The sequence below is a fragment of the Nicotiana sylvestris genome, chromosome 1 (genome assembly GCF_000393655.2).
Source record: "Nicotiana sylvestris chromosome 1, ASM39365v2, whole genome shotgun sequence".
NCBI classification, from domain to species: Eukaryota; Viridiplantae; Streptophyta; class Magnoliopsida; order Solanales; family Solanaceae; genus Nicotiana; species Nicotiana sylvestris.
In genome coordinates this window covers 100,017,711-100,029,252 of record NC_091057.1, presented here as the reverse complement: position 1 = coordinate 100,029,252, position 11,542 = coordinate 100,017,711, and the positions used below count along the sequence as shown (strand labels likewise).

The 11,542-nt window shown below is 38.0% G+C and overlaps 1 protein-coding gene across 4 annotated transcripts; it reads right to left on the bottom strand.

The window, feature by feature from the left end:
* Positions 1–2,966: 2,966 nt before the first annotated feature.
* LOC104213308 (uncharacterized) lies at positions 2,967–9,895 on the bottom strand. Of its 4 annotated transcripts, none has more exons than XM_009762783.2 (12): positions 9,457–9,895; positions 7,694–8,250; positions 7,522–7,611; positions 7,180–7,419; positions 6,415–6,636; positions 6,022–6,340; positions 5,629–5,939; positions 5,366–5,475; positions 5,174–5,280; positions 4,976–5,052; positions 4,793–4,886; positions 2,967–3,166 (listed from the first exon to the last, which is right to left on the bottom strand). In XM_009762783.2, the coding sequence occupies exons 1-11, from the start codon at positions 9,719–9,721 to the stop codon at positions 4,794–4,796; spliced, it is 2,391 nt and encodes a 796-aa protein (XP_009761085.1). In that variant the 5' UTR covers positions 9,722–9,895; the 3' UTR covers positions 2,967–3,166; position 4,793. The 4 variants fall into 4 exon arrangements, with proteins under 4 accessions (XP_009761085.1, XP_009761084.1, XP_009761083.1 ...); XM_009762782.2 differs by lacking the exon at positions 2,967–3,166 and adding an exon at positions 4,001–4,640; XM_009762781.2 differs by lacking the exon at positions 2,967–3,166 and adding an exon at positions 4,001–4,593.
* Positions 9,896–11,542: the final 1,647 nt, after the last annotated feature.

Genomic DNA, 11,542 nt, shown 5'->3' with positions numbered 1-11,542 from the left:
TAAGCTCTTGAGCTAAATCTATATCTATATATATTTGTATAAATGAGGGAATGAAAAAAAAAAAAGGATAGACTTGGTACCTCTCCTAGGTCAAGGATCCTATTTATCTTTTATCTCCTTTTTTTGGATTTATTTTTACTTCATTCAACTAAAATTTTAAAAAACTTAAAGTCACTTCATAAATTCTCTTTATTACACCCCATCCCAAAAATCACTTGAAGTCAAGGTTGGCACCAGATACATAAAAAATAAAAAATAAAAATTAACCATATCGAATGTGACTTATCCTCCAACAAAATATTTTCTCCCATAACCTTTCTGATCTGATGTAAAGGAGAAGGGGAGTTGCTGCACAACTTGGAAGATATCTTTTGACATTTCTGCAATGTCAGAGCCCGTTTAGACATAACAAATTTTCCCTTTTTTTCAAAGAAATTTAATTTTTTTTCGAAATCAGCGTTTGTTCAAAAAAAAAATCAAATATCACTTGAAGATGTATTTTGCAAAATTTTCACTCACAAAACTTCAAAAATAACCCAAAATCATATTCATGTCCAAACACAACTCTAAATTTCAAATACCATTTTCAATTGAAAATTTTTTCACCCTATTTTAGAATTTTCTAATTCTTATGTCCAAACGCAATGTGCTCATCTTTCTATACAAAATTATCTGTGCAATTATATTTGAGTTTTCTTCTTGTATTCATTGCATCTTTGTTAGGGGAAAAAGGTTAATCTTTTTTAGTTGTCCTTTTTCTGTTCATTTTCCTATTCTTGGAAACAGCAATTTGAATTCTTGATAATAAAATTCTTTGTGATAGTATGTAATTTTTGGAAGAATGGTAGAAAATAGTGAGTGAAGTGAAATCGAGTCCAATAGATAAATAATTAGAACCATATGAAATAATCTCAAGGTCTCCTTGTAACTGAATCAACGCTGGCTGAAGGGCCAAGCACCTAAGGCCATGGCTTTAGGCCCCCAATTTGTGGGGCCCCATTTTTTTAATTATGTTTTTATGATTAATTTTGTTTCAAAAATATTGAATAATATAAGATAAATAGTATAAAATATTTATAGAAGATGTGTTTACTCAAGGATTAATAATGAATGTTGGCTAATTTACCGTATGCAATTAATATCTTTTTCTCCTTTTTTTCATTATAAAACTTGTACTTTTTTTTTGGGTTCTCCTATAAAGCTTATTCTGTCAAAACAAGGACAATGAATAAATTAAACTGGACATTCATTGTTATTAGTCATTACTATTTCTTAAGTTTTCAAGCACGCACATAACAATCAAAATTAATTAAACTTTGCTTTGCATTTTTTGTTTGTTTTCACTTCATGGATGTACTTTTTTCCGCATTATATATTAGAATTCAAATATGTCAACAGCTTACTCAACTTAAAAAAGGTTATTGAAACTTTAATACAATCTAAAAGAGGATTTCATTAAACAATAATCTCAAAAAAGATTAAATGAGTTAATTATATTTTCAAATAGAAAAGAAGGATTACATAAATTATATACATATCATTAATAATTTTACATCTCAAAAAGCTAGACAAAATAGAGTTAAAATAAAATATAAGCTTAAGGCTTCTTAATAAAGTGTGGCTTTAGGCCACAACTTTTCTTGAGCCGCCCCTGAACTGAATTGTTGATTTTTTTCTTCTTAATAGCATTGTGCTATGGCATCAATTACTGTATATTCTGTGCGTCTTTCATATTTGTAATAATTTGAGATTGATAGTTTGGTGGTAAGGCTTATGTCTACCTCTGCTATAATATAATGCAAACACGAAAGGAGTTGAATATAACTAACTAAATACTTTTCCTTCATGGTATGTTATGTTAGTTTTTTTGGATAATTTCATTTGATTTCCTTGGTCCCGCCAATTTCCAAGAACAAGGTTCTATAATAGATAGTGAAGGGAAGGCATACTGAAGATAAACCTTTAAAAACGACAAGAGCCAGGGTGGCTGCTCGGCAATTTTTGTAAATGTGTTAAACTAACTTTTTTATTGATTTCAATTCTTTCAAACAATATAGTAATATTTTACTTATTTGGCACATCTCTTGGAGGAAAAGAAAAACTTATTTATCTTTTTTTCTCCTATTTACTTTATTTTTAAAAGTCCAAAATGTACGATAACTTAACTCTTTTCCTCCACTACAATTTTTTAAAGTATTATAATTTCCTCTTCCCCTGTATTGTTTATTTACTAGATATATTAACACCCATTTATGTAGTCTTTAGAATATCTTTTTGGCCCTCTTTTCCCTTTTGTTCGACGGAGAAGATGAGAATACATCCTTATATTGGAACTTTGTATTTGTCATTTGCTTTTTATATGATGATAATGATTTAAATTCTTTGTTTGTGTAATTAGATGAAAGATATGTAACTTTAATTTAATTCGAGTTTTTAGATATTCTTTGGATACTTAACTTTAATTTAATTTGAGATTTTTTAATATTCCTTGGATCTTTCTTGATAGATGGAACTTAATGATCTTCCTTTGTAATATATATTTAACTATACATCCCGAGAAAATGATCTCTCGTGTTTGTTTGTTTTTTGGGATGATCAAGTAGTAGCTAAATTTATTATTACCATATTGATCTCTCTGCAAATTCAGCGCTCTCGCGCGGGTAAATTTACTAGTCTATATATATTGAAGCTAGTTAACATAACGTGGTTGAAGCATGGAAGTAATAACTTGGAGATCTCAAGTTCAATTCCAACTTAAAACTTGGTAGAAGTCCATCTGCTATCTTCTTCCTGCGCGAAATTAACCTAAAAACAATCCACAACAGAGAAAGAGAGACAAAATGTCTTAAGTTGTTTACCAGAGACCAGAATCTTCTTTTATCGGGAATTAACTGCATCTTTTTTTCAACTATGCTCTTAAATACAAATATCGGGTGCAAGCACATCCAAGAAAGTTCAAACAAAAGTTGAAATGCAAGAACAGCTTTTAGCTTTCATCATTATCGTAATGCTACTGATTACAAAAACCTGATCTCAATGCGCATGTATCTATGTATGTATCTGAAAGTACGCTCACTCTCGGAAACACCGTACAAGAATAATGTTCGAAGCTATCAAACAGATAAAAGGAAGAAGAAAAGTGCACCCAGCTGAAGCAAGCCTGCAACTGTAACATCAAAATCAGTTAACAAATGCAATTGCACAAGCAAAGAAAGCTGCCCTCATATCCGGTGCCATTAGCTAGTACTAAGTTATAAAACTCTCTGACCCTTTACCGTTCTACAAGTAACAAGACTAGCAGTTTCATGAATTGTCGCATTCACTCGACAACAGAACCTGTAAAACTACCATTTCATCTTAGTAAATATTATACCTTGATCCCCTTGGTAATTTTAAACTACATTTCTTTTCCAAGGGTTTGATCATCCTATTCACAACGGAGCTACTAAATTAGAGAGCTTCCAGTAATGAAAGAACAAAACAAACTCAAGCAGCACAGTGCAAATCCTCAAATTCCTTTGTCCCCACGCATATAAGAATGACCAACTTATTGCATCTCTAGTTCTTAGTTACCTCTATTAAAATCAACTTCAGCTCACAAAATGTACAACAACTGAAAGCATAATCTCATTAGGGAGCCAATAGGCATCACATAAGCAATGACTCAACCTTGCTGCAGAAAATAGTTCAAGAGCTGGGAGGTGTTGAGGCACCAGGCAACAATATTTTATGCCCAATGATAAGAACTTATGTAGCATCTCACAATAGCAACAAAATAGAAGCACCAAGAAAACAAGCATAGAGGATTCACAATTAATGGGGTTGGCGGACACACATCACAAATCAATTTCTTTCTTTCTGCTCAAGCACAAATTTTGGTCTTGTAAATTGAGCTACCGACAAACAAATGACTTTATTCTTTTTGCTTCAAGATTGCATAGCATAATCTGCCAAGCATATCTAATCGAATTTTCCGTTATTGAAACCATAATCCCGCACCTTCAGAAACAATCTTGATGATACTTTGGAAGGCTTGTCAATCCATTAAGTTAAATACAATACCGGATACTTTGATAACATAAACGAATCTCTTTATTGACACTACGCATTCCCTAGCAGTCCAGAAGGTTTAACTTTGTGTGGAGAATATCAAACTGGATAGAATACTGTCAGAAACTACCCTAATGATCCTCAATGCAATACACCCAGAGGATCTTAACCAGATAATTCGTAACTTGCACTTTCATGAATCATTTGCTCTTGAAATAATGATGCAGCATACCTCCTCCATTAACCCAGTAAATTGTTACATGGAGATACCATAACAAAATATTGCATGTTTAAACACCAGTGTGTGTTTACTCTAAAAGAGGCTTATGTTTCCTTACAGCAGGAAAGGAACAGATGTCGCTTTTCCCCACAGTAGAATCCAACATGCTCTGGAGCAACATAACCTAAAACTTAGATAGTCTTGCCCTACTTATACAATGAGGCTACAAATAATAGATTAACTCAGCTTCTTCCAGTGGGATCTCATTGCATAGAGCTTCCGGATATACACATCCAACTGTAGTCTCTTTGTCCAACTCAAATCTGTACCATAAACAAACTTGTGGTGACTGAATGCTCCTCATCTTCAACTGCAGCTCTTATGAAGAAACATAAGTATAAACTTCCTAACTCCCCCTTCCCCACAACTAAACAGGGAGAAAGAATGCTCGCGCAGTAAGATCCTCAATTCATAAGAATCAAAAATCCTATCAAATAAGACAGCTTTAAACATGTGACATACCTTAGTAATAAGATCCAGAACCACCACTACCCATATAACCACTACCACCCATGCCACGACTGGAATAGGCTGATGAATAAGAGCTACCACCAGCCTGAAAATTTTGAGAAAGTAGAACGTAAATACGGTGATCAGCAGTAAACACAAAAGCTCCAGCCAAATAATCATCAAAATGAAGCATACATCACTGCCACGAGACACGTAATCACCACCATAGCCAGATGAATACATTCCACTGATATCACTGCCCCCATAAGAGCCTGTAAACCCCAAAAAAAAAAAAATTAAGAAAAGTATCCATAGCCAACCCTATAATATCACTGTAAACCTAAAACAGTTCACATGAGCACCAAGGTTTTACAAAGAACACTAACAACTCACCTCCGCCATAGCCTCCCTGACGACTGCTATACATTCCATGAGAATCTTGCCCAGAAAGGGAACTCCGGCTGCCACTATATCCAAGATTTGATCTCCCTAACCTACTGCTATATTCAGTAACAGGAAATCAGTATAACACTCAAAATTGCAAGGGAGTTAACAATTATCATCTCAATTACAAAAGCAGCACACCTGTCACTATAATCCCCATACTGTGTGCCACTCGCACCACCAAGTTCATAATCCAAACGAGAACGAGAAGTGCGGACTCCTGCTTCAGCATAGCGGGGAGGGACCTCATCCTAACATGTGGAATAGACACTAAATCAGATCTTACATCTTAAGCAGTTTAAGAAAGTTACAAAAATCAACATCCCACTTTATTAAATAACTTTTTTTATAATGGTAACCCACTGTATTAAATAATATCTGACATTCAGGTGGAAATTACATACCAGTGAACTGTATGAACGTTTGGAACCAGATATGGAATCATATTCCCTACCTCGCCCCTCACGATAAGCAGGAGGAGGCCTTTCATACCGTTCTTCATATCCATCATCAACATAAGCTCTCCTTGTTGATGTGCGAGCAGTACCTCTAGGAAAATCAGGGTAACCAGAGCTACGAGACGAATAGTCATCCCTGTAGGAGCTGCGTCTGTCGGAAGGAAATCTAGAAGGATAGTCCACTGCGGCTCTGCTTCTAGGAGGAGGAATTTCCTCATGCCGTGCATACTCCCTCTTACTCTTTGGGTACGAGTGAACTGCAATTCAGTTTTAGTTATCTAGAAAGAAAGTAGAGCAGAAACAGCAGAGCAAATAAAAAAGTTCAGAACTAATCCCTACCAGGTGGTCTCCGGTCATAAGACCTGCTCGATAATGGAGCCACAGGTCTGCCCCTCGGAGCCACAGGTCTGCCCCTCGGAGCCACAGCCATAACCGGTCGCCTATCCCTCATTGCGGCAGGTCGTTTGAAACTACGATCAGCAAGGGGAGGGACACGTGTACTAACTCTAGATCCACGAACAGGGAGTCTATGTGGGACTGGACGACCCCATGGAGCACGAGGACCACGCATCAACCCATGTCGAGGTCGCATATCACGTGCGCCATATCTCCCTCTTCCTCTCTGAAGTGGCCTCGATAATCTGGCCCTAACTTTAACCTGGAATATACAATTATAAGCAGGCACACACAAGAATGACATGTTCAGATACAACTTCAAGACAAAAAACAGACCTTCTTATCTCCTTCACCCAACTCTTCATTATTAATGCTTTTGGCACAAATAACTGCAGCTTCATGAGTGTCAAAACTGACAAATCCAAAATCCTTTCTCTTGGCTGAAGGCATATTACGGGCTAGCTCAATTTTTTCAATATTGCCATATTCTTTAAGAAGATCCCTCACACGATCCTCATCCCAAGATGCAGAAAGACCATCGATAAAAACTGTTTTAACCTGAAATCGATACACAATCATTAATAGTCAAATATCTAATTCCTGCTCTGCAAGATCTACATTAAAGCTACATCATCAGAAGAGCACCTTCATGGAAAGAAAAAATCAAACTCAATTGGCTACACTCTGCTTACCCAACGCGACCAAGAAAACCAACAAAGGGAGACAAAAAATAGAGAGGAGCCTCAGACTGCAAAAAAGTAATTCTGAGAACAACACTTATCCACTCTCACTGAACTACAAGTAAATACAATAACTGGTCGCACCCATCTTTCTTTCCTGTTGAAGCATAAGGTACTAAATTACGAGGGCCAAAAGTAAACCATCAATGGATAAACTATGTCAATGACAAGTTTAAAAACAGGTTATACCACATACAGTCCGTTGCAAAATGCCAAAGCTCCTCCAATAAGGTAAGCATAACCGATTCCCTTTGGAAGATATATTAGCCAAACTTCGACTCCATTTGAAGATATGTTAGCCCAAACTTAACCAGGGCCACAGTCCTATTCAAAAGCAGATAAATGGGTCCAAAAGGCTTACCTGTGCCATAATTTCATCTCCAGGGTCAATGAATGAATCTGCAAAAGAAACCTTGGCAGGCCTATCAACTCCAAACACAATATCTCTCTTCTGTAGACGTTTAAATGCATCCATGGCCTCTGAGCGTGAAGAGAACTCCAGAAAAGCAAAGCCTCGATTCATACCCTCATTATTAGTGTCTTCAACCAATGTCAAATCCTCAACATTATTAACGCCATAATGCTTCAACTTCTCTTTTAACTGGAGTGGAAGTAAACATAAATCAGACAGTAATTTAGCAACTCTATGAACCTAAAAAGTCAATTGTTTGATGACAATGTGAATTTTCTGGAGTCTACTTACGGCTTCTTTTGTCCAAGATTTGCATATGTTACCCAAAAATAGGGTATCACTGTCCTGACTTGGGGAAACACCACATTTTTTGCCATTCACCTGGAAGTTGGGTTGTTACGAAATAAGCTTTATCAAGTAATAAACATCAGTGACCATGATAACAACAGAATCAAGAGTGTACCACTGGATTTTTCAGCTCAATACAAGCTCGTTTTGCTTGTTCCACTGTTGCAAAACGCAGGAATGCAAATCCTTTATTCTTCTTTGTCTGAGGATTCATTAAGAGTCTCACTTCTGTGACCTCACCAACTTGACTGAAAACTTTCCTGAGATCATCCTCAGTAGCATCCTTGTCCAAGCCACCAACAAAAACTTCAAATTCCTTCCTCTTAAGTCTTTCTTTAACAACTTCATGATGTTCTTCATCCTCAGCTGCATCAACCATCTCTGCATGCTCCTCTCCTTCTGCATGCTCGCCATCTTCCTCACCCTCAATTTCCTCGTGCATATCTTCAACATCATCTTCAACCATGTCACCTTCCTCCTCCTCCTCACCATCATCTCCCTCTTGGGGATCTTCCTCTATTTCATAACCCTCTTCCTGAACATCCTCATGTTCAATTCCTCTCTCGTCATAATCAACAGCGCCATACTCTTCGGGTTCATATTCAGGATCATTATCATCCAAATCTAAGCGTTCGCCTTTTTCATATTCATCTGAATCTTTCACATCGTCCGCTGCCATCAAAAAATAGCCATCCAGGCCAGTGAAAAAACTGAAATAGAAGCATCTAGCCCGATGACCCATTTAACCAGATTCACAGTTAAGTCCTGATAGCCGTCAAGAACTTGAAACTATATAGAGAAATAAAAGCAATATCTTGATCAAGAAAACATGCTCCAAAAGAGATTTACAACCCTGGACAGAAAAGAATTTCAAAGGAAAGACTCATGTTCCAAGGTCACCAGAACATAGCTACTCTTGGCACTTTAACCCTTCATCATTGTTTCTCCTTTGTTGAAGATGAAGAATAAACAATCCTTTGATCCATCCACCACTACAAATGAATCCTGAAGCTACACTTTCTCTATAGTTTTCTATAATTATAAACGTTACCAAACCTTTCGCTCATAGAGGTGGACGACACGGGTTCCTTTACTGTCATATGCACTGCACCTATAGCTTAAATAGGTATATTCTATTCTCCCAGCAAAGATTTACAAAATAAATTAAGGTAAAAAAACAGAAAATCAACACAAAAACATGCTACTGGTATCCAAAAAAAAACATTATATGGGGATAAAATATCCCCATACAATGGCTGATCATCATGATTTAGCTTTCTTCATACTGGCTCTAACAAAGAATCACCAACACCAAAGCAGAAAATACAAATTTGGATGAACATGTATCAATTAAGACTTAGCAGGCCATATCATCTAATGACCCCTTTCTGACAGAGGAAAGGCCATATACTTCTGAACCTTCCTCCCATAACCACCCTTTCTAGGACATTTTTTTTCTTTTATTTATTCTAGCATCTCCACCAAAAGCTTGCTGTGATTATGAGAACCACACCCATAAAAGCAACTACGTTTTTGTCCCTATACTACAATAATTTTTCAATAATATATTTTCTATACTAATAAGCAAAAAAAATCAAATTACTAGAACAAGAAGGACTACCGACATCCTTTTGGGTCAAATTCTTTATAGTGATTAATTAACAAGAATTGGAATTACTATAACAGAGGAGACACCGAAAAATACAACATTCTTCAGTACTAAACTTTATATACTTCATTAAAAAATTAATTGAAATTTAATATAATAGGCCGAAAAACTATGCACACACTAACAAGCAAATCAAAATCTCTAAAGCAAAAATCATCTAGAAAGCTCATAAAAACCAATTTGCTAAAAATTAGTACTTTAATACTTACTCTTCTCCACAGATTTCACCTCCGGCTCCACTTTGACCGGCTTTTCAAGCTCGGATTTCTCCTCGGCCACCGGTTGCTCCGCCTTCAATTCTTGTTTCAGCTCCTGCTTCTTCTCCTCTTCCGCTGCAGAAACCTCAACTTTTACCGGTTCATCCGCCATCACTACCGGTTGTTTTTCCTTTGATTTAGGTGTCCCTCGGTTTGTCCGGCCGCCCCGTTTCGTTCCGGATCCTGTCGGCGTCCTCTTTACAGCTCTCGGAGGCATTGTTTCGGAATATTCGCCGGTAGAATTGTGAGAAAACCTAAAAATTGGATCTTTTTGGGACGTCGACGGAATTAAGAATGATCTGAATGGATTGAGGAATTTGTATTGTGGTAGAAATATATTTATTATTTCAGAAGAAAGAAGAGACCCCGAGAAAGTAGGATTGGGAATTTTGCAGACGAAATTCCGGTTGAACTGTGGAGGTGTGTGGGTAGAGCAGGCTTGGAATGGCTTACTGCATTGTTTAGTGTTATATTCAAGACTAATAGGATGCCTGAAGAGTGGAGGTGGAGTACAATGGTCCCGTTGTATAAGAACAAAGGTGATGTCCAGAGCTGTAACAACTATAGGGGCATCAAATTACTAAGTCATACCATGAAAGTTTGGGAGAGAGTGGTAGAAATGAGAGTGCGAAGGACGGTGTCTATTTCAGACAACCAGTTCGGGTTCATGCCGGGGCGATCTACCACAGAAGCTATCCACCTTATTAGGAGGATGGTGGAACAGTACAGGGATAGGAAGAAGGATCTCCACATGGTGTTTATTGATCTGGAGAAAGCGTACGATAGGGTTCCTAGGGAGGTCTTATGGAGCTGCTTAGAGGATAAAGGGGTCCCGGTTGACTATATTAGGGTGATTAAAGACATGTATGCTGGAGCTAAGACTCGGGTTAGGACAGTAGGAGGCGACTCTGAACACTTTCCAGTTATTACGGGGTTGCACCAAGGGTCTGCGCTCAGCCCATTCCTATTTGCCCTGGTGATGGATGCACTGACTCATCATATTCAAGGGGAGGTGCCATGGTGCATGCTATTTGCTGATGACATTATTCTAATTGACGAGACACGAGGCGGCGTCAACGAGAGGCTAGAGATTTGGAGACATGCTCTTGAGTCTAAAGGTTTCAAGTTGAGCAGGACGAAGACGGAATACCTCGAGTGCAAATTTGGAGTTGAGCCGACGGAAGCGGGAGTTGAAGTGAGGCTTGACTCTCAAGTCATTCCCAAGAGGGGTAGTTTCAAGTACCTTGGATCGGTTATTCAGGGGATCGGGGAGATTGACGAGGATGTCACACACCGTATAGGGGTGGGGTGGATGAAGTGGAGGTTAGCGTCGGGAGTCTTGTGTGACAAGAAAGTGCCACCGTTACTAAAAGGTAAGTTTTATAGAGCAGTGGTTAGGCCTGCCATGTTATATGGAACTGAATGTTGGCCGGTAAAGAACTCACACATCCAGAAGATGAAAGTAGCAGAGATGAGGATGTTGAGGTGGATGTGCGGGCATACAAGGATGGATAAGATTAGGAATGAAGATATTCGAGAGAAGGTGGGCGTGGCCCCCATGGAGGACAAGATGCGGGAAGTAAGACTCAGATGGTTCGGGCACATTCAGAGGAGGAGCACTGATGCACCGGTGAGGAGGTGTGAGCGACTGGCTGTAGTGGGCACGCGGAGAGGTAGAGGGCGACCTAAGAAGTATTGGGGAGAGGTGATCAGACAGGACATGGCGCGACTTAGGATTACTGAGGACATGGCCCTTGACAGGGAATTATGGAGGTCGAGCATTAAGGTTGTAGGTTAGGGGAAAGTGTGAATATTTCTACAGCACAATAGAGTGAGACTAGCCAGTTAGAAGTTAGACTAAGAATGTCATTAGTCGTCTATTGATGCAGGGCTTTACCTGCTAGTTTTACTATACCAGCCATCTATTTCGTATTTCGTATTCTGTATTTCATATCTCTTATATTGTTGTTATTTTATTATGCATTTTTATGGTACTAATATATCGGCTCCTGTTGCTTTTTTTGAGCCGAGGGTCTCC